We start from the raw sequence: 23,797 nt of genomic DNA on the forward strand, positions 1-23,797 counted from the left end.
GTCGTTGTGGCTTGTTCAGCCCTTTGAGACTTTTGTGATTTAGGGCTATATAAATAAACATTGATTGATTGATTAATAATATATTTCCTGAATGAAAAAAATCTACGGCATTAAAAAAAAAAAAAAACGCCAACAGACACAAAAACGCATCAACTGAATTAAGTCATTCATCAGCTACAAAATTATAAAACAATATTGCTGAATAGACAATACGTCAGATTTTTTTTTTTTCTTCTGACAGTCCAAAAATGTTGACACACACGTAGGGAATATGACACACACGTAGGATTCCCTGTCCATCGTCTGTCTTTGAAGCTCGCCCTCGTTTTTCACAGCCGTGTGCGCGACTGTGTCAGTGTCAGTTTGCACTTACTTTTCAGACATACTAAATGAGGACACAAAATAGCGTCTGCAGAGCACTTTCAGCCTTGATAGATCACACTGCACGTGCTGCATAGGTTCATTTACATCTCCTCACAGTATTGTGGCCGTTCTGATGATCAGCATATATTCTGCATATTTATGAAGACAGACAAGCTAAATTAATTGTGCTTCCTATTCTGCTCACTTAAGAGACACAATCCTCTGTGCACAAGTTTAGTAAATCAGCTTTGCGTCTACTATCAAGTTTGCCTGTGTTTCAGTACATGCAAACCTTTAGGAGATCAGGCACTTAATGGCCCTTTGGACACAGCAATCATGAACTGTCCTAACTGATAGGCCTGAAAGTATTAAAGTTATCAGCAAGGATACAGTTTCCAAACAGGGTGAGGACAATAAAGTAGATCGACGACCACATGCCGTACTGCACGCCTCCTTGCGAGCGAATCCCGTTGTACATCACCTCATTCCAGTCTTCGCCCGTCAATATCTGCGAGGAAATACACAGAAGGATTGGCTTTGCTTTATCATGCATGACATGATAAAAACACTAACGACTTGATTGTTGTGTTGAGACAGGATAGATTTTGATTCTGAAGTGTACATTATCAGGCCTTATTATGGTGGAGACGCAGATGAGTATTGAATTCGGTACTTTTATATGTGCAGACAGAATCCCGCCAGCACTACCGGGTACAAATTCATGAAAAATCCAACGGTACCATATTTCAATACCTTTGCTTGCAGATTCGCCACTGGCTCAATCGCTTGGCCGGCGAACAGGTGTATTCATAGCAAACTGCCTCTAGGTATTGTTCCAATTTTCAATGCCAAAAAAACAAGCATGCCTAAAAAAAATGTTTAAAAGTAAGGCTCGGCTTTTAAAAACGCTCTAGCTCCATGCTAATTTACATTGGATATGCCATATACATGCTAGTGATTAGCATTAGGGATTTTACATAACGATTTCAACACCTCCAAATTTGGTAATGAATACTTCAATTAAGATGCATGTTACAATCAAACAGCTGGTGTGTAATAAGTACAATACTTACAACATAAAGACTTTGTAGGGCGCAACGGAATACAAAACTGGCACATTTAACTTAATGGCAAAAACTACTTCCTGACTACAGCAACACACCTATCGCAAACTGAAATAAATGCATCCATGCAAATGAGACTCAAAAGTGTAAGAAAACAAGACAGCACACTTATCGGCTCGATGCTGTATGAAAATAGATTTCATTATCAAACAATTAACATTTATAACCTCACAAAAGTAGATATAATTGGTGCCGTGTTGGTTCAAATGTTATAGGTACCCATCCCTGCCACTTATACAAGCTTGATTAATAAAGAGAACTTTATTAACAGACCAATTTGTGCTGTCCAGCCAAGGTTCCACCTCACAACCAGTTTTATACTCTTCTATACACCATCCTTTGGTGCTCATGTATCGTCGCATGATTGTACAGTATGTCTTAGGAAACTAATGGGTTCAATGCGACAATAACTTAAGATTTGCTCAGCATGTCTCTGATATTGGCATCACCCAGTCAATTGGCCTAAACATTATCTGAACATGGAATAGATCAGATTTTATTGGAATTTTATGCGAAACACCAACACAAAGTGGTATACACAATTTTGAAGTTGAAATAAAATTAATAAAGTATGCATGATTTCTCTTTCTTTCTTTTTTTTACAAATAAAAAAGTGAACGGGTATTCAGCCCCCCCTTTGTGGGACCACCTTTTGCTGCAATTAAAGATGCACGTTTTTTACGGTAAGTCGCTACCAGCTTGTGACTGGTATTTTTTCCATTCTTCTTTGCAAAACAGCACAAGCTCAATCAGATTATTAGATGGAGAATAATTTTGAACAGCAGTTTTCAGATCTCGCAGGCACAGATTCTCGATTGGGTTTAGGTCTTGACTTTGACTGGGCCATTCTAACTAATTAATATGTTTTGTTTTAAACCATTCCATTGTAGCCCTGGGTTTATGTTTAGGGTTGTTCTCCTCCTGCCCAGTCTCAAGTCTTTGGCAGACTCTAACAGGTTTTCTTCCAAAATGTCCTTGTATTTGGCTCCATTCATCTTCCCATCAACTCGAACCATCCTTCATTCTTATGGTTTTGCAGTGCACTACTAATATTTGTCCTGTGGACAGATTCCCCCACCTGAGCTGTAGATCTCTGCAGTTCATCCAGCGGGCCTCTTGGCTGCATATCAGTGCTGTCCTTGTTCAGCCTGTAAGTTTAGGTGGACGGCCTTATTTTGGTAGGTTTACAGTTGTGCTCTTTCCATTTCCGGATGATGAATTGAACTGCGCTCCGTGAGATATTCAAAGCTTGGTAAATCTTTGTATAGCTTAAGCCTGCTTTAAACTTCTCCACAACTTTCTCCCTGACCCTGACCTATCCGGTGTGTTACTTGGACTTCATGATGCTGTTTGCTCCCAATAGTCTCTTAACCAACCTCTGAGGCTGTCACAGAGCAGCTGTATTTGTACTGACATGAGATTACACACAGGTGTCGTCAACATATTTGACAGTGAGGTTTGATGCTGAAGATGCTATGCAATCGTGTGTGAGGAGGGTGAAGAGCAAAAAGGACAATATTATGCAAATTATAATTTAGCTAAGAGTAAGATGCATTTTATGCAGTGTCATTTCAAACTAATAGTTTTTGATCAAATAAAAGAAAAAAATGTTTTAATTTATCTCAGTAATTTGTTTCTTTAAAAAGTATGAGAAACAAATCTGAATATTTTATTTTTATTTTCTTATTCTATTTTTAGGCCATATCGCCCAGGCCTAAATTAGCTATTTGTCTGAGCTGCTAATAACATTGGTTGCTGTTTTAGCTGCTTCTGCTGTATCGCCTTGGAGTTTGGAAAAAATAAATTGAAGTTATAAATCATACCACTCACCTGTGTAGTAGAAAGTTGTGGCAACCAAGCGGGGAAGTTGGTCAGCTTTAAAATTCTACACACTACCAACTTGACAGTATACATTATATGGCTCTCAATAAATGGAACACTGCATAAAACCATTGCAACATCGCTAGGAAACCTTTTTTTTTTTTTCAAATCAACAGTGAGGATTATTCCGAATGTAGTATTTTAAGGAAGAAACAACATCCCATCTGCAGGGCCGCCTGAACTTAACCCCCCCCCCTAAAAAAACAAAAAAAACCTCAACAACACCCAACTCAACCTGAAAACACAATTTTAAAAAGAAAAAAAAAATCATGATTTCACTCAACAGAACAAAAATATAATTAAATGTCATTCATGAATACATGTCCTTTGAGACAGCCGCATGCACGTCTGTGCGAGTGTAACAGCGGCCAGTCAACTTCATCATGAATTGCTCTCTTCAGGCAGGGGTCTTTACTGCCGCTTTTAAAACGGTGGTTGTAAGGCCGTAACTAAAGAAGAGCAGTTTGGATCCAAACGATTTTAATAACTACTGACCTGTATCCAACTTACAGTTCCTAAGTAAGATTTTAGAAAAACTGTTTTTCAAGTTAATGTGTTTTTAAACAGAAATTACATTTTAGAAAGTCTGGTTCAGTCTGGTTTTAAGATAAAGCCCGGTGCCAAGACAGAATCAGGTTGAATTTAGATAATAAAAATCTCAGAGTTGGTTCTGCTGGATGTAAGCGCCATTTTTGATTGAGTAGACCATCACATTTTATTAAATAGACTTAGACACCTTGTCAGCCACTCTGGTACTGTTTTTAACTTGTTCCGCTCTTATCTTACAGGCAAATGTTTTTATGTAAGTATGGATGCATGTTCCTCAGGAACCGATGAAATAAGATGTGGGGTTTCCCAAGGCTAAATTTTAGGTCCCACTCTTTGTAATCTTTATAAGCTGCCTCTTGGGGAAGTCATTAGGAAACACAGCATCAGTTTCCAGCTCAACCAGGACAAAACAGAGGTTTTAGTTATAGGTCCTGAAAGCCAGAGGGAGAAACTTTGACTAAAAACCAACGCAATCCATAAAAAATCTGGGCGTGATTTTTGACTAAGCTGATTTTTACGCTACATATAAAAAATATTACAAAAAAAATATATATATATATATATTTTTTCATCTAATTGATGCTTTTATTTTCTGTCGTTTAGTCTATTGTAATGCTCTGCCCTCCGGTCTTCCCAAAAACAATATTACAACTCAACAAATATCACAAAACTGACAGGGACCAGAGGGTGGGAGCACATTACACCAGTTTTAAAGTCACTGCTTTGGCTCTATGTCCGCTTCAGGGTTGATTTTAAAGTGATATTGTTCGTTTTTAAATGTCTTACTGGCCTTGCGTCTTCTTATCCATCCGGCCTGCTTTTACCATATCAACCCTCGCAGGTCCTGAGGTCCTCTAGCACCAAACTTTTATCTTTACCTAATACCAGGACAAAGACCCACAGTGAGGCGGAATTTAGCCATGATGTCCCCCACCTGTGGAACAGCTTGCCAGAGAGTCGCAGTACTGCAGAGAATGTTGATACTTTTAAAAAGAGATTAAAAAAATACATTTTTAATCAAGCTTTTTACTAATCACTTTAAGTATTATCTGTTTTATTCATTGCTATTAGTACTACTGTTATTCTATAAATGTTATGTTTATTATTAATTTATTAATGTAATATTTATTTTAATTTTACATATATTGTACCGGTATACTATTTTTTAGGTGGCGTTAATTTGAGTTATTTTCCAGTGTGGATGCCTCAAGGGTGGCGTTTTTCCTCAATCCTCAGTGCCATGCCATGTTTTGTTATTGTCAATAGTTCTGTGTGTGCGTGTGTGTTTGTATTTGTGTCTTTTCTTTTGCATTGTTAGCTGCCTCTAAAAAGCAGTTTTTTAATATTGAGAACTCACAGAAAAGAAAAAGACCTGTGTGTACTTGTCTCATAAAGATTGAGAATGATTTTCAAAATAAATTAAAAAAAAAGCGCAGTTCCCCTTGAGGGGATGATTATAGCAAATTCAATTGATTTGTTTATGAAATGTGTTTATTATGTGATAAGGCTTTTGTGTTAGATTGCATTATGTTTTAGAGGTGTACTTAATGACGTGACAGGCAAGCGTAGTACAGTAGAATGCAAAAGCATGTATTTAGCACTGTAAAAAAAGCAACACAAGAAGCTTGGTTGCATTTTTCTGGCTGATCTGATGCAGATTCGACCCATGTTTCTGATGTTCATGTGCGCATATGTGTGCATGGATGTGTGGGTGGGCAGCGCAGGCAGGGGGCGGCCAGTGAGCGAGAAGAGTTGTTTAATCTGCGCCCCGGGTGAGAAATATTCTTGGGTGCAATGTGTCATGGCAGAATAGGGAGGGCGAGAGAGAGGGGGAGGAGGGTACAAACCTGAAACACTGTCATGATGGCAGCTGGAAATGTGTCAAAGTTGGTAGGAGTGTAATCCTCAAAGATGAACCTTGAGGGGAGCAAACATAAAAGTGTGGGGTCAGATATGACCAACGAGGAGGAAGAAGGATGTTGAAGCTTTTTGTAAGGCTATGGAGGAGTGAAGATCCCTTCTTACCGTCCTCCGAAGAGCTGCATCCCCAGCAGGGCAAAGACCACAACAAAAAGGAAGAGCAGGAAAAGAAGGCTGATGATGGACTTCATGGAGCTCATTAACGACACAACCAGGTTCCTGAGCGAGGCCCAGTATCTGGAAAAGAGGGGCAAAAACAAGCTTTTTGTGCCTATTTTAATCATCAAGTTGGAAAAAAAGAAGCTAAACAGCCCCATCCTGTCGGGGAGAGAAATGATGTCGCTGCCCCACTTACTTGGTGATCTTGAAAATCCTCAAGAGCCTCAGCGCCCTCAGCACACTGATGCCAAATGACATTCCAGGTCGGAAGAAGCCCCACACCACTTCGAAGATGCTGCCGACAATAACCTGCAAACCACCGAGAAGCATTCGTCTAGGTATTCTCCTAAACATTTGACTTTTTATATTAAGAGGTTATAACATTAGCATGTGAGGACTTCACTCACGCCACAGTCGAAGCAGTTGAAAGATGAATGGAAGTAAAGACGGAAACCCAAACCATACATTTTCAAGAACATCTCAGCCAAAAACAGCCCCAGGAACACAAACTCTGCATAGTCTGGCGAGGAGAAAACAAACAAATCCATGCGATCAATACAGAATGCCATCTGGAAGATTTGTAGCCCTTTTTTGGACAACAAGAAGTAGTAAAGTGTAACCCACAGAGGAAGATGGTGAGCCAGTCGGGCTGGTTGTGGTGGACGATGGCCACACAGATGGTGTTGAGAGCCACCAGGCTTAGCACCATCAGGTAGAACGTGTCCGTCTTCACCATGCGGCGGATGGAGATGCGCAACATGCGCTCTTTGCGTCGCAGGTAAGCGGCTGGGCCTCGGCGGCCACTGCGGAAATTCATCCTGGAGCGAGACATGCCTGCCACGCACATGGAAGCAGGAAAAGTAGTCATTTGAAATCCACAATATGGATAAAAAGACATCAATGAATTTACTGGCAGTGGACATGTCCGTGTATTTTTCGTCACCCGGGGCTCCTCTTCGTGCACCTGTCTTCTTACTCGCCCTCTTCAGCACTAAAAACAACAAAAATCAGCTTTAACATAGCGTTTCACTGTTGGATTGACATAGAAATGCATAGATTAATACAACAAAAGGACTACAACTTTTCTATGTGTGTCTCTATTTATCACAGTGGTACATCAAAGTGCCCCAACTTAAGAGTTTTTTGGGATAAGAGCTGTCTCTCGGCTAATTTTTATGCTTTTGAATTCCAAGAATCCCCACCATTAGTGGGAGAATCAAACGTCACAGTGAACCCCGTAAGATCAGACCAAAACATCTGGTCTCACTTACTAGCATTAGCTTATGGCTAGAGATGGACATAACTTAGTTTTTCCATCAGTGGGAAGGAAGAAAGTGAGATTTAAGGACAGCGCTGAGCACAAGAAGTGGAAGATCATCATCAAAAACATGACTGAGCGTGTAGTCGACTTGGTGAAGCAGTTGGAGCGTATCACTGCTAGTCTGCACCATAAAAAAACAGAATGAGACGACAACGCCAAAGACATTAAAATAATAACTAAAAGCCTGACTACTTAAGCTCTTCAGGCTATTCACTCGGCGCCAGTAGATTCCTAATTGTTCACTCTTCCAGTCGTGTTCTGCTCCTCGGCTCTGGCTCCACTCACGACGCAACTGTAAAGAATAGCTATCCATTGCCACTTATGGATTCTTTATCTTTGGCAGCTGTTTTCACAAAAATTTGACTGACGCACCTGATTATCACCTGGTGAGAATCAAAGAGGCAGATGGGTGGAAGACCACTTTTAACAGCCCCATGGGGCATTATTAAAGGCCTACTGAAACCCACTACTACCGACCACGCAGTCTGATAGTTTATATATCAATGATGAAATGTTAACATTGCAACACATGCCAATACGGCCGGGTTAGATTAGTAAAGTGCAATTTTAAATTTCCCGCAAAATATCCTGCTGAAAACGTCTCGGTATGATGACGTTTGCGCGTGACGTCACGGATTGTAGCGGACATTTTGGGACAGCATTGTGGCCGGCTATTAAGTCGTCTGTTTTCATCGCAAAATTCCACAGTATTCTGGACATCTGTGTTGGTGAATCTTTTGCAATTTGTTTAATGAACAATGGAGATAACAAAGAAGAAAGCTGTAGGTGGGAAGCGGTGTATTAGCGGCCGGCTGCAGCAACACAAACACGTAGCGGCTACATCGTAGCCGGTGTTTTATTGTTTACATTCCCGAACGATGACAGTCAAACTTTACCATTGGCCTGTGGAGAACTGGGACAACATAGACTCTTACCGGGAGGACTTTGAGTTGGATACGCATGCTTGTGGAGATGGGACAACAGAGACTCTTACCAGGAGGACTTTGAGTTGGACACGTTCTAACGTGAGTACGCAGCTGCGGCTTCCAAACATTTGATCGCTTGCCCGTACGTGCGTGCCGCTATGTGCATGTCACGTACGTAACTTTGGGGAAATCTACTGTATGTGCTGTATGAATTTTGGGGAGGTGAACGGTACTTTGGGCTGTGGGATTGAGTGTGTTGTGCGGGTGTTTGATTTGTATTGGCGGGTTATATGGACGGGAGGGGGGAGGTGTTTGTTATGTGGGATTCATTTGTGGCATATTAAATATAAGCCTGGTTGTGTTGTGGCTAATAGAGTATATATATGTTTTGTGTTTATTTACTGTTTTAGTCATTCCCAGCTGAATATCAGGTCCCACCCGCCTCTCACAGCATCTTCCCTATCTGAATCGCTTCCACTGCCCTCTAGTCCTTCACTCTCACTTTCCTCATCCACAAATCTTTCATCTTCGCTCAAATTAATGGGGAAATCATCGCTTTCTCGGTCCGAATCGCTCTCGCTGCTTGTGGCCATGATTGTAAACAATGTGCAGATGTGAGGAGCTCCACAACCTGTGACGTCACGCTACTTCCGGTACAGGCAAGGCTTTTTTATCAGCGACCAAAAGTTGCGAACTTTATCGTCGATGTTCTCTACCAAATCCTTTCAGCAAAAATATGGCAATATCGCGAAATGATCAAGTATGACACATAGAATGGATCTGCTATCCCCGTTTAAATAAGAAAATCTCATTTCAGTAGGCCTTTAATATTTGGTTATGCCATTTAGCCTCACTAATGCGCCTGCGGTTTTGCAAAACTTAATTAACGATGTCCTCAAAGACAAAATAATAATAATAATAATAATACATTTTACTTATAAGGCGCCTTTCTAGGCACTCAAGGACACCGTACAAAAACTAAAAAATTGGACAAAAACAAGCAGTTAGGAATAGGTGTGTTTTGAGTCTTGATTTAAAGAGGGAAATTGAGTCCATATTGCTAAGGTCTGGACGTAGTGAGTTCCAAAGATGACGGGCTGAGGCTCAGGACCCATGGTGGACAGTCTATATAAGGGGAAGGTGAGGTGGACGGATGACGAGGAGGATCTTAGGGAATGTGAGGGCGTGCCGACATGGAGCAGGTCAGAAAGATATGACGGGGCAAGGTTATGGATAGCTTTGAAAGTGAGGGAGATTTATTTTAAATTGGATACGGTGTTTGATGGGTAAGTGATTGGTGGAGTTGTTGCAGAACAGGGGTGATGTTTTGGATTGAAGGGGTTCTGGTGATTATCCTGGCAGCCGAGTTTTGGAGAGACTGAAGTTTGAAAAGTGACTTGTGTTGGAGACCAAACAGGAGGAGTTGCAGGCAAGAGGTGACAAGGCTATGAACCAGTATGGCAGCAGTATGTGTGGTCAGGGAAGGGCAAAGGCGATTAATATTGCGTAGATGGAAGTAAGCAGACCGGGTAATGTTGTTTATGAGGGCTTGAAAAGCGAGTCTGCTGTCGAGGTTGACATCCAGACTCTAAACTTGGGAGGCGGTTGAGACAGACGAATTGCCGAGTGTGATGGACAAGCTGTTGGTTTTGGCTGGGATGGATTTTGTACCTATTAGTAAGATTTTGGTTTTATTACTGTTGAGTTGGAGGAAATTGGATGAGAACCACTGCTTGAGTTCATCGAGGCAGTCTGTCGGGGAGGAAGAAGGAAGAGAAGCAGTGGGTTTGCTACAGAGGTAGAGCTGGGTGTCATCTGCATAACAGTGAAAATCTATTTTAAATTTACGGAAAATATTGCCAAGAGGTAGAATGTAGATAATGAAAAGCAAGGGACCCAGGACAGAACCCTGGGGCACACCAGAGGAAACGGGAGACGGAGGGGATTTGGATAATTGAAGTTGAACAAACTGAGTGCGGTCGTAGAGATATGATCTAAACCAGTGAAGGGGTGTGTTTGTGAGGCCAATACTGTGCAACAGAATCAGCAGCCAGGAGGAGATCCTTTGTGATTTTTACCAGTCCTGTTTCAGTGCTGTGGAAGGTTATTAAAATTATTTGGATCTGAGCCAGGTTTTTGCAGAATTAGCATTACGGCTGCTGTTTTGAAAGCTGAGGGAACAACTCCAGTAGTGAGAGAAGAATAGATTATATTAATCGGTAGGTTGGAGTTCAAATCCCAGCCGAGTCATACCAAAGACTATAAAAATGGGACCCATAACCTCCCTGCTTGGCACTCAGCAACAAAGGGTTGGAGTTGGGGGTTAAATCACCAAAATGATTCCCGGGCGTGGCGCCGCTGCTGCCCACTGCTCCCCAAGGGGATGGGTCAAATGCAGAGGACAAATTTCACCACATCTAGTGTGTGTGTGACAATCATTGGTACTTTAATAAAACTTTAATAAAGATGAGGTGGATCAGTGAGGGAGGCAGACTTTCACTAAAGCAGTTGGGATAGGATCTAAATGACAGGTGGATGGCTTGGATCGACGAATAAGTGCAGTAATGTCCAACTGAGAAAGCAGTGAAAGACTAGAAAATTAATGGATGAGGGAGGTAGGGAGGGTGTACTGTGGCTTAGGGGAGGAATAAGGAAGTTGCTGGGTGATTTTGGAATTGGAAAATTGCATAAGGGAACAACAAAAAACAGTCCATATTAGAGGGAAGAGAATACTGTGGATTTGTAATTTTGGCGAGAAGGGAAAAAGAGTTTTGGAGTTGCCTTCTTTAGAACTGATAAAATATATATAGTAGGATGATTTTGTGTTGTTCAAGCAGTCTTTGTAATATTGGAGATGTCGGATAAATATGTCTTTGTGTATAGTGAGTCCAGTATTTTTGTAGGGACGTTCAAGTTGGCGTCTCTTGATTTTTAATTTGCGAAGTGTGGGAGTAAACCAGGGTGCAGAGTTGGTGAAAGAGACTGTTTTGTTTTTCACAGGGGCCAGCATGTCAAGTAGATGATGAAGATTATTGTTATAGTAGGTGACAAGTTCATTGGGAGAGGAAAGAGAGTCTATGCTAGGGAGCCTGTCAATGACGGTGGAAAGAGCGTCAGAGTTGATGTCCTTGATTTGGCGAAAATAAATATTGCGGGGGAAGGTATTTATGGAGAAACTATTTGACAGTGAAATATATTGATACTAATCGGAGTCGGGTAGTGAATTGGAAGTTGCATTTACAACATTCCTCCTTTACAGTGAGTAGGGAAGTTGATGTACTGCTCCAGACCAAAGCTTTGGAGACAGGATGAAAAATCCCCTGAGATTGTATTATTAGTGCTGTCTATGTGAACATTAAAATCCCCCAGTAGTAAATATTGTGAAGAAAGATGAGTGAGAAAAGCAGAAAAATCACTAAAAGTGAAGAAAGATGAGTGAGAAAAGAAGAAAAAACACTAATAAAATCTTTGTTATATTTCGGTGGTCGCTACACAGCAGCAATGATAGTTGGAATATCTCCAGATAGTTGCAAAAGTGAAGCAGGAAAGATGAGTGAGAAAAGCAGAAAATCACAAATAAAATCTTTGTCATATTTAGGTGGTCGGTACATAGCAGCAATGATTGTGGGAGTAGGTCCAGATAGTTCCAAAACTGTGGATTTAAAGGAGCAGAAGGAGGTAGAAAACACCGGTGAGACCTTCCACTTTCCAGGTCTCGCGATAGATCTATCGCGAGACCTCCTCCGTGACCGGTGCCGCAAGGTTTGGAAGTGTAAACAAACCAGGGAGGAGTCCATGAAATCATTGAGCTGTTGCCATGATTCTGTTAGGCACATAAAGTCCAGTTTATGGTCAGTAAAGAGATCCTGGATAAGATGTCCTTTGCTCGGGAGTGAGCGGATGTTAAGAAGACCGAAGTTGGCGTTAGCGCTATCATTTTGATGTCTTGGGTTAGCCGACCTAGCCAGGCCGGCTAACAATTTGTGGTCGACTTCCCAGCCAATGTTCCATGGCGGGCGACGAGTTTTGGACCAACTTGATTTTATTGGCGTGCTGTCACTGAGCTGATGGTTTCTGCAGAACCCAAAGTGGATGTACCTTCGGTAGGGCTGGTAAGGTGAAGCGTCACTGGCTGTGGATGAAACAACCGAGAATGGAGTCGCAGGAGCTCAGCAGCAGAATATTGAAGGAGAGCAGTCACCAGAGAGTGGACGTGGATTTAAAAGAATCCAAATCAGCGGTAGCTTTTCATCAGGATACCACCTCCAGACCAACAGCCAGACAAAGCGGGCTAATCAGGACATTGAGGTGGCACTCCGCTGCGTATGCCACCGACACCCTCGTCCTGGTCCTCCCACCTCCCTTGGGTGGAGTACACTCCCAATTCCCTCACCTCCTCGGCCATAGGTATGTTCTAGCCGCCTCTTTTTCCTTCCCAGAAGCCGGAGATCGCAATCACTTCCTTCCACCAGCACATACGCCGAGATTATCCGATGTGACGGGATACAACAGCGGCTCTGTCTCACACGGCTGCCTCGAACCGTAGGCTGGCGGATCGCCACAGGATACCAGGGCCCAATTATCAACATGGACAATAGGTATGGCTGTCGTCTCGGGACCTACTATTGGCGTTCGTGGGGCCTTTCAAAATCAGCAGGATTCTCAGCCCTGCGGCGGTCGCGCTCCAGCTGCCCCTATCCATTAAGCGTCATCCCGTTTTTCGCCTCCCGGACCTCAAACCGGTTACGACCAGTCCGCTGTGCCCTCCTACAACAACGCCTACTCTTCCTCCACTCATGATCGATGGCCACTCAGCTTACACTGTCAAGGCCATTTTAAACTCCAGAAGGTGGGGCAAGCAGTTCAGTATCTAAACAACTCGGAAGGGTACGGTTTAGCTCCTCTGCTGCCACCTGTCTGATTTTTGTTGCAGCGCTTTGTTTTCGTGTCACAGGGCGTGCCACCTTCGTGCACACCTGATACCGGATTTCCTTCTGACTACTCAAGCTCTCCAGTCTATCCATTCGGGGCCAGTGGATTCCTTGTGGTTCACCCTTCCAGTCGTGTTCATATCCTCTGCCCTGGGTCCCCTCACACCTCTCGTTCCTGTGATTGGCCTCCTACTCTGCCAAAAAACGATTGTGACACAGTCGAGTTATACAGTATTAAAACATGTGCACAGTGACATCCTGTTCAGCACAAGCTTAAAAATAAATTTTACCAAAGTCACTGACGAAATGCCCCCCTATTCTTCAGATTGTTCGTCACCAGGAGAGATTTGTACAAAAGTTCTTGTAGTCAAGCGTTACATAAAACTAAATTACAGCAGCAGTTAAATAAGAGTATGAAATATCATATGAAAACCGAAGAGTCTAAATAAAAATATGCAAAAATGGAAGAAAAACCATGTCAAAATACCGTTGTAGGTTTGAAAATCCTTTATCATCCATTTCTTACGACACGAGCCGATGTCACAAATTAATGCACAAGCAATGGCTTGTTTCGGTTTCGATTATGTCAACAACCGCTTATGTCGACATTAGTCAACCAGACTTTAATTGAACAGTGATGATAATCATAGCTCTCTAAACCCGAATACTTTAAACACCACACAATTCAGGCTTGTTGAGGCACAATGTAGCTTTGTGTAGTTGTTGTGCAGCGTTGTCTCCCATGTTTGTTGTTTGTCTTGCGTACATACTCACAATGCGACTTAGGTTTTGTATTTTTTGCAGTCAAACGAGTGGTACGTAATGCACTTCATTTGGAGGTGAGGAGTACTGCCGCACTAGGCTTAGGGAGCCTTGTGAACAACAATAAATATGCGCAAAAAAACGATCATATCCATGATCTTACCATCTAATGGGGACCTCCCAGAATTTTTGTTCTCCTCTGCCAGCATTACTTCCTCTGTAACGGGAAAAAATACATTATACATAGACATGGAAGTACAATATACACGGATCGGTCAGGGCGTTTGCCATTTTTTTTTTCGGGAAGCAAGCTTGCACTAATGTAAACGTTCAGAAACCCCGGTGCCCTTGTTGAGAGAAGGAGCTCTTCTTCTCTCTACAGTCCTCTCAATACCTCTCCCTCTCGCTTCCCACTCTCACCCACATGGAGGTGCACACACGCACACACACACACACACACAAACATGTCCAATTCACATGTATACGTTTGCACAAATTTAAGTCAGTGAGTCAGTATCACCTTTTCCTCACCCTCTAGTTGCGTGGGAGATGGCCGATGCAGACGCCATTATAGCGCCTGTGCGTGCAACCAAGCAGACTCCTGACACATTATGTCCATTTAGTTGTATGTCCATATTGGATTATTGCCATTAGTGTCTCTATTAAAAAAAAAAGTATTAGACTGTTGCAGTACCTGCCCTGTCAATCCACGCCCGGTAGCCGTTTAGTTCTCGCTCCACCTGTTGCTGGCGCCGCAGCTTCATGAAGGCCCGCCTGTTCTCTACCCGCTCCCTCTCCTTAGCAAACTCTCTGCAGAAAAAGAACTTTAAAGGTGCCATATGTAGTAATGTGGCCGCAAATGGTACTGCAATCACGGTCAAAATTATGTAGTCCCTTAACACTCTCCATGACTGAGGTTGCCAGATACGCAGCCGAATCCGAATCCTACTCCAAGGAACCTCAAATGACAATCGACGAGTCCTACGCTGTAGGTTTCTCATGTTTATGCTTCTTGCAAGATGGTTTACTGAGTAATTATGCCACATTTGACTAATGTCGATCAGCCAAATGTATTTGTAAAGTTACGCAGCAACATTTTAGTCGGGAGTCGGGACAGATTGTTAGCATTACCCTGCTAAAATGTCTAGTTTGACTGACCGGACAACCATCAAAATAATTATATATAATAATATATTATGTATCCCATAGGCCTACTTTGATGGCAAGCAAAGGCCAACACTAAAATTATCGCCACATTTTGTTCAACATAACCCCATGTTGCATCCAACCTGACGCACTGCATTCTCTTCCATCAAAATACAAATAGACTGAGTAGACAGTGAAAGGGTAAAAGAAACTGGATTTTTGGGTGTAATAATAGATGATAAAATTAACTGGAAATCTCATATAAAAAAGATGCAACATAAGGTAGCAAAAAATACACTATTTCAATAATGAACAAAGCAAAAAATGTTTTGGACCAAAAATCACTCCATAGTCTCTACCGCTCGCTAGTGTTACCATATCTGAGTTATTGTGCAGAAATATGGGGACTTGCGCACTTCATTCACTAACCAAGTTACAAAAAATATCAGTTACACTGATACATAATGTTGGATATAGAGAACATAAAACACTTTATTTATTGAATCAAAAATATTGTAATTCAACGATTTGGTAAAATTGCAAACAGCTAAAATTATGTACAAAGCAAACTATAACCTGCTACCCAAGAATGTACAACAATTATTCTCAATATAACCTTAGAGGAAAAACTAACTTAAAACATTTGTATGCACGTACAACATTTAAGACCTTCAGCATATCAATATGTGGAATCAAACTATGGAATGGGTTAAGCAAAGAAGTTAAACATTGTACTGATATGATCTGCTTTTAGACGTTCTTCAAATTAATAGTGCTTACAAAGTACAAGAAAGACGAATTATGAGAAATACCTCAAACCTTATTGAAAACGGGATATTCTTCATCTCAGTATGTTTATCATGACTGACTTAATTATATATTGGAAGAACTGCTGTATTAATCATTCACTGATGTAATTGCGTTACAAAAAGAAGACAGTAAATGAACATATGTATTTGTAAACGCTCTGAAGTGGGAAAGGGGTAGGATTAAATAAGCTTTGCTTCTTCCTACTTCTTTTCGGACATGATGTAAAAATAAATTATATGAAATTATGTGTAATGTATTATACTGGAAGTTTGTTCTTGTTCGAAATAAACTAAACTCAATCAATTACTATCTGTCAGTGCGGAGTGCAATTCTATGAGCCAACCCATGTTACACAAAAACTATGGTACACATAAATCATATAGCCTACTACCATGTCAATACACAAACTAGAAAAATCATTACATGTAATGCATTATATTGTGCCAAGCAAATACCACCCCACCATGTGTTTGATGCACATACAGTACCAGAAACGGCAATTAGCCGTGCCAATGTTGGAACCCTCTTTCCTCAGAATATCTGCATATTGAGAACGAAATAGGCACTGACACTACCCATATCCACGTAGGTTTTATTTGTCTAAAATATATTTTGCCCTGTCATTTGGATGACACATCGACATACATGCTAACGGGCATATATTTCCCCCGTGCCAAGCATGCTAGGTAAGCATTCGGTGCACGAACATACTAGCTTTGTTAGACAAGGTCATAGACTGTATTGGACAATATAGTTTACATACAAAATGTCCATTTCCATTTATTAAAAGTAATAAGAAAACGTAAATCCTATCAAGAAGGAAATTAGCAAGTTTGGCGTCAGATGAAAAAATCGTCTCCGCCTTCAATTGTCTCCATCTTTCAAAGGCATCCCCGATACAAATCCTTGTTTTGTTCCTGGCTTTGTCATGAATAAGTTGAGAATCGTAACGACGCCTTTTAGCTTTACGAAGGTCTGACATGTTTAGTAACTTTACCAGTGGCAGTAGCCAGACGAAGGAGGCAGTGCGTAACTGGCAACCTGGATGTGACACACTCACGGACTTTCTAATTGGTCATACGGTAGAGGGCGGGGCATCGAAATGAAGCAATAACATGATTTCGGGGCTGTAAATTTAATTTTGAAATGAGCATATCCCGGCTGAACTACTGTTATCAGTTATAAAGGTATTCGAAAAGAACATTATTTGTTAATGCCTTTTGACATATCAGGGCCATTTAATGATGACTTGACATGAAATTATTGCAAATGGCACCTTTAATCTACAACACAGGCGAAAACAACACACTATTCATAGGAAGTTTGGGGGTCGCGCTTACCCAGACAGGACTCCCAACACCAGGTTGAGCACAAAGAAGGAGCCGATGATGATGAGGGGGATGAAGTACATCCAGTTCCATGTGAAGCCTAAGGCGTCGTTCGTCTGAAATGACATTTGCCTTTGTGGAACCTCGATTTATGCCAACACTTCGTTATGAGCTTTTTGATGTATGAACCACAGACCGAATAGAAACATGCGTTGTTTTACAAACCTAGTCCCAGGGTACGAATGTTTCATCCACCCTGCAGCTCAGCCATTTTGTGCATGGCAGCATTGGATGTGCATGGCAGCACATCCAATGTGGGCGGGTTTATCGATTTGTGGTGCACATTCAGTCAATGGAGCACTACTGTCGCTAGCTACTGCGCTAATTAGTATTTTGTGTGTTTTACACACCTTTGGATTTTGTCACACTCCATTTCCTTATATTATTGTTTATTATTAGAGATAGGGTGAGAAGCTCTGCCATCCGAGGGGAGCTCAAAGTAAAGCCGCTGCTCCTCCACATCGAGAGGAGCCAGATGAGGTGGTTCGGGCATCTGGTCAGGATGCCACCCGAACGCCTCCCTAGGGAGGTGTTTAGGGCACGTCCGACCAGTAGGAGGCCACGGGGAAGACCCGGGTCACGTTGGGAAGACTATGTCTCCTGGCTGGCCTGGGAATGCCTCGGGATCCACCGGGAAGAGCTGGACGAAGTGGCTGGGGAGAGGAAAGTCTGGGCTTCCCTGCTTAGGCTGCTGCCCCCGCGACCCGACCTCAGATAAGCGTAAGAAGATGGATGGATGGATGGATTATTATTATATATATATTGTCATTATATATATAATAAAACATAAAGCTTCTACGCCCCCCGGTAAACATAAACATAAACATAACACTTATCCTCTTGTAGGACTTTCACCTGCTGTTGTGTCCTCTTGTAGGACCTTCACCTCCTGTCTACCGCTGCCGTGACCTTTTGTAGGACATTCACCTCATCTCACTGCTGTGGTGTTCTCTTGTAGGACCTTCACCTCCTGTCTACCTGCTGTTGTGTCCTCTTGTTGGACCTTCACCTCCTGTATACCTGCTGCGGTGTTCTCTTGTAGGACCTTCACCTCCTGTCTACCTGCTGCGGCGTTCTCTTGTAGGACCTTCACCTCCTGTCTCACTGCTGTCGTGTCATTTTGTAGGACCTTCACCTCCTGTCTCACTGCTGTCGTGTCCTTTTGTAGGACTTTCACCTCCTGTCTCACTGCTGTCGTGTCATTTTGTAGGACCTTCACCTCCTGTCTCACTGCTGTCGTGTCATTTTGTAGGACTTTCACCTCCTGCCTCACTGCTGTCGTGTCATTTTGTAGGACCTTCACCTCCTGTCTCACTGCTGTCGTGTCCTTTTGTAGGACTTTCACCTCCTGTCTCACTGCTGTCGTGTCCTTTTGTAGGACTTTCACCTCCTGTCTCACTGCTGTCGTGTCCTTTTGTAGGACTTTCACCTCCTGTCTCACTGCTGTCGTGTCCTTTTGTAGGACTTTCACCTCCTGTCTCACTGCTGTCGTGTCCTTTTGTAGGACTTTCACCTCCTGTCTCACTGCTGTCGTGTCTTTTTGTAGGACTTTCACCTCCTGTCTCACTGCTGTCGTGTCTTTTTGTAGGACTTTCACCTCCTGTCTCACTGCTGTCGTGTCCTTTTGTAGGACTTTCACCTCCTGTCTCACTGCTGTCGTGTCCTTTTGTAGGACTTTCACCTCCTGTCTCACTGCTGTCGTGTCCTTTTGTAGGACTTTCACCTCCTGTCTCACTGCTGTCGTGTCCTTTTGTAGGACTTTCACCTCCTGTCTCACTGCTGTCGTGTCTTTTTGTAGGACTTTCACCTCCTGTCTCACTGCTGTCGTGTCCTTTTGTAGGACTTTCACCTCCTGTCTCACTGCTGTGGTGTCCTGTCTGAGAATTTGTATTTTATCTCTGAACTTCTTTATAGCATCAAGAAATTATTTTCTCAAGCCGTCATACTGTAATATTAGTTGTTCTCCTGTATCTTTGATTGTAGAGCTATAATATCTGATTGTGTATGCTTACATACCTTTAATGTCTAATCTCACAGATGATTTTAGTTTTTCTATTTTTCTCATCGCCATTCTCATAATTTGCCCCAACTGTCCCACATTATTCCTCAGGTCATCTGTTTCTTGAGGTTTGATCTGTGAGCCAGAAGGTCCCGGGCTAGAAGTTTTGTTCTGTTTTGTTCTGGGACAGCGTGGCGAAGTTGGTAGAGTGGCCGTGCCAGCAATCGGAGGGTTGCTGGTTCCTGGGGTTCAATCCCCACCTTCTACCATCCTAGTCACGTCCGTTGTGTCCTTGGGCAAGACACTTCACCCTTGCTCCTGATGGGTGCTGGTAGCGCCTTGCATGGCAGCTCCCGCCATCAGTGTGTGAATGTGTGTGTGAATGGGTGAATGTGGAAATACTGTCAAAGCGCTTTGAGTACCTTGAAGGTAGAAAAGCGCTATACAAGTATAACCCATTTATCATTTATCATAGTTGCTATGCAGTCAACTGACAGTCGTTAACGTTGTTAGCTCTGACGGTTAGCGGAACTTCTAAATTATTTATCTCAACAAATATCGTACCACAGAGCTTTAACAGTCTGTCTTAGTGTGATCAAAAACGTTTAGTTAGCCCCAAGCTAGCGGCACCTTCACTTTGCTAATTATAGTGAATCCAAATTGGATATGTTAGCAAGCTGTTCTGTAGCTGTGATCACAATTAGTGGTTAATTACATTAAAATTATTAAATTGTTTATGTATTATAATTACTTTTTTATCTTTATTATTGGTTTAATTTATTATAATAATAGGAATAATTAATATAAAATATTACAAAATAAGAGAAATAACAATAAATTGCACATTGTGTTCTTACATTATAGAGAACGGCCGTCCATCCCTCCATGGTGATGCACTGGAAGACGGTGAGTACAGCAAACAGGATGTTGTCAAACTGTGTGATGCCGTCATTGGGGCCGATCCAGGTGTCATTGCAGTCGTACTTCTCAGGACACTTCCTAAAGCCACACGCAAACGCCAACTCCGACGAGTCCACTGTCTCGTTGTCTGTGCAGAACAATTACCCAAAAAAAGGACCTTTATTTTACTTTGAGGGAAGATCGCATACACAGAATATTAGCATACACAGAACAACACATGAGCGGTACAAGAAGCTGTCATGATGCATGCTGTATACATTGACGCCTCGCAAGCTTGTCATGCCCTCTCCATCTGGCTGGTGTCACAGAGCATCCACTCCAGCCTTGGACACTTGGGAAGTCGTACAACACTGGTGTCAAAATAGTTAGCGCCTCCTCGTCATTATTTTAATGGCCTGGGTCTGTGGCATATTCTACAAAACCCAAAATCTGTGAAGTTGGCACGTTGTGTAAATCGTAAACAAAAACTGAATACACTGATTTGCAAATCCTTTTCAACCTATATTCAATTGAATAGACTGCAAAGACAAGATACTTAACGTTCAAAGTGGTAAACTTTGTTATTTTTTGCAAATATTAGCTCATTTGGAATTTGATGCCTGCAACATGTTTCAAAAAAGCTGGCACAAGTGGAAAAAAAGACTGAGAAAGTTGAGGAATGCTCATCAAACCTCTTATTTGGAACATCCCACGGGTGAACAGACTAATTGGGAACAGGTGGGTGCTATGATTGGGTATAAAAGCAGCTTCCATAAAATGCTCAGTCATTCACAAACAAGGATGGGGCGAGGGTCACCACTTTGTGAACAAATGCGTAAGCAAATTGTGGAACAGTTTAAAGGCCTACTGAAATTATTTTTTTTAAGTTAAACGGGAATAGCAGATCCATTCTATGTGTCATACTTGATCATTTCGCGATATTGCCATATTTTTGCTGAAAGGATTTAATAGAGAAAATCGACGATAAAGTTCGCAACTTTTGCTCGCTGATAAAAAAAAGCCTTGCCTGTACCGGAAGTAGCGTGACGTCACAGGAGCTAGTATTCCTCACAATTCCCCATTGTTTACAATGGAGCGAGAGAGATTCGGACCGAGAAAGTGATGATTACCCAATTAATTTGAGCGAGGATGAAAGATTCGTAGATGAGGAACGTTACAGTGAAGGACTTGAGAGACAGTGATGGACGTATCTTTTTTCGCTCTGACCGTAACTTAGGTACAAGCTGGCTCATTGGATTCCACACTCTCCTTTTTTTATTGTGGATCACGGATTTGTATTTTAAACCACCTCGGATACTATATCCTCTTGAAAATGAGAGTCGAGAACGCAAAATGGACATTCAGTGCCTTTTATCTCCACAACAATACATCCGCGAAATGCTTTAGCTACGAGCTAACGTGATAGCATCGTGCTTGAACTGCATATAGAAACAAAAAAATAAAGGATAGAAGGAAGGATAGATAGAAAATCAACAATACTATTAAACCGTGGACATGTAAATACACGGTTAATGCTTTCCAGGCTGGCGAAGGTTAACAATGCTGTGCTAACGACGCCATTGAAGCTAACTTAGCAACTTAGCAACGGGACCTCACAGAGCTATGCTAAAAACATTAGCTCTCCACCTACGCCAGCCAGCCCTCATCTATTCATCAACACCCGTGCTCACCTGCGTTCCAGCGATCGGCAGAAGGACGAAGGACTTCACCCGATGCGTTTGGCGGCCCGGAGACGTAGGAAGTCAAGGTGAGGTCAGCGGCTAGCGCGGCTAGCGCGGCTAGCGCGGCTAGCGCGGCTAGCGCTCCAACAAAGTCCTCCTGGTTGTGTTGCTGTAGTCCGCTGCTAATACACCGATCCCACCTACAACTGTCTTCTTTGCAGCCTTCATTGTTCATTAAACAAATTGCAAAAGATGTCCAAAATACTGTGGAATTATGAAATGAAAACATAGCTTTTTGTATAGGATTCTACGGGTACCATAACTTCCGTTACTCTGACTTCGTCACGCGCATACGTCATCATACCGCGACGTTTCAGCCGGATATTTCCCGGGAAGTTTTAAAAGTCACTTTATAAGTTAACCCGGCCGTATTGGCATGTGTTGCAATGTTAAGATTTCATCATTGATATATAAACTATCAGACTGCGTGGTCGGTAGTAGTAGGTTTCAGTAGGCCTTTAAGAACAACATTTCTCAACAAGCTATTGCAAGGAATTTAGAGATTTCACCATCTACGGTCTTTAATATCATCAAAAGTTTCAGAGAATCTGAAGAAATCACTGCACGTAAGCGGCAAGGCTGAAAACCAACATTGAATGCCGTGACCTACGATCCCTCAGGCGGTACTGCATCAAAAAGCGACATCAGTGTGTTAAGGATATTACCACTTGGGCTCAGGAACACTTTAGAAAACCGCTGTCGATAACTACAGTGCGTTGCTACATCTGTAAGTGCAAGTTAAAACTCTACTATACAAAGCAAAAGCCATTTATCAACAACACCCAGAAACGCAGCCGGCTGCACTTGGCCCGAGCTCATCTAAGATGGAATGATGCAAAGTGGAAAAGTGTTCTGTGGTCTGACGAGTCTACATTTCAAATTGTTTTTGGAAACTGTGGACGTTGTGTCCTCCGGAACAAAGAGGAAAATAACCATCCGGATTGTTATAGGTAGTTCGTCCCAGCTCTGACGCTGCTCACTCCCCCTCCCCCTTACGGCAAACCCCGCCTCGCTCTGACAGCAGTCCTGAATATTTCTGATACAGAAAAGGGTTCAGCAGTAGACCACATTATCAGCTGGGCCCAAGGTTGCCTACATTCCTGTTGTGACTACCAAGAGAGTAAACATTGGGAAACTTAGCCACCCTGCTAACCGAAACAATCTCATTCCTATTCTCTCCAAATCAAAGCCAACATCGAAGCCTGTCAATAACACCATCAGGATGGGTCTGCTCAATGTCAGGTCTCTGAATAGCAAATCATTTTTAGTCAATGATTTTATTACCACTTCTAAACTTGACTTTATGTTTTTAACTGAAACATGGCTGGAACAAAATAACAGTGCAAGCATTCTGATCGAGACAGCACCCCCCAACTATAACTTCTTTGATATATATAGATCGGGGAAAAGAGGTGGAGGGGTTGCTGCTATATTTAAAAACATGTTTCAGGGGAAACAGATATCACTTGGTGATTTTACATCATTTGAATACCTGTGTGCTGTGTTGAAATGCTCTCCCAAAATTCTCTTGTTAATTATCTACAGGCCACCTAAATATTCTGCAAATTTTTTCGATGATTTTACTGAAATATTGTCTAGCATTTCCACTGACTTTGACTGCCTGGTTATAACTGGTGATTTTAATTTTCATATTGACGATTTGAATGACAAGGGAGCAAAATAACTTTTTACTATTTTAGACACATTTGAACTGTCTCAACATGTGAAAGAGGCTACTCATTGTAAGGGACACACTCTGGACCTGATTATCACAACATGTCTCAATGTTTCTGATGTTCTTGTGATTGATCCTTCATTGTCTGATCATTTCTGTGTTTTCTTTAATATTTCTGTAATTCCGGACACACAAACAGAA

The 23,797-nt window shown here is 42.1% G+C and overlaps 1 protein-coding gene across 1 annotated transcript in view; it reads right to left on the bottom strand.

Annotated features, from left to right (window-relative positions):
• LOC133630777 (voltage-dependent R-type calcium channel subunit alpha-1E-like) overlaps window positions 1–23,797 on the bottom strand; it is a 139,310-nt gene that overhangs the window by 53,462 nt on the left and 62,051 nt on the right. The window contains exons 7-17 of the mRNA XM_062022504.1: window positions 20,137–20,327; window positions 17,233–17,336; window positions 14,631–14,746; window positions 14,100–14,153; window positions 6,907–6,987; window positions 6,621–6,830; window positions 6,404–6,516; window positions 6,193–6,305; window positions 5,943–6,074; window positions 5,765–5,834; window positions 754–871 (exon numbers count right to left, since the gene is read on the bottom strand). Coding sequence (XP_061878488.1) covers window positions 754–871; window positions 5,765–5,834; window positions 5,943–6,074; window positions 6,193–6,305; window positions 6,404–6,516; window positions 6,621–6,830; window positions 6,907–6,987; window positions 14,100–14,153; window positions 14,631–14,746; window positions 17,233–17,336; window positions 20,137–20,327 — 1,302 coding nt within the window. The remainder of the gene's footprint in view (window positions 1–753; window positions 872–5,764; window positions 5,835–5,942; window positions 6,075–6,192; window positions 6,306–6,403; window positions 6,517–6,620; window positions 6,831–6,906; window positions 6,988–14,099; window positions 14,154–14,630; window positions 14,747–17,232; window positions 17,337–20,136; window positions 20,328–23,797) is intronic.

The sequence above is a fragment of the Entelurus aequoreus genome, linkage group LG16 (assembly GCF_033978785.1).
Source record: "Entelurus aequoreus isolate RoL-2023_Sb linkage group LG16, RoL_Eaeq_v1.1, whole genome shotgun sequence".
Taxonomy (NCBI): Eukaryota; Metazoa; Chordata; class Actinopteri; order Syngnathiformes; family Syngnathidae; genus Entelurus; species Entelurus aequoreus.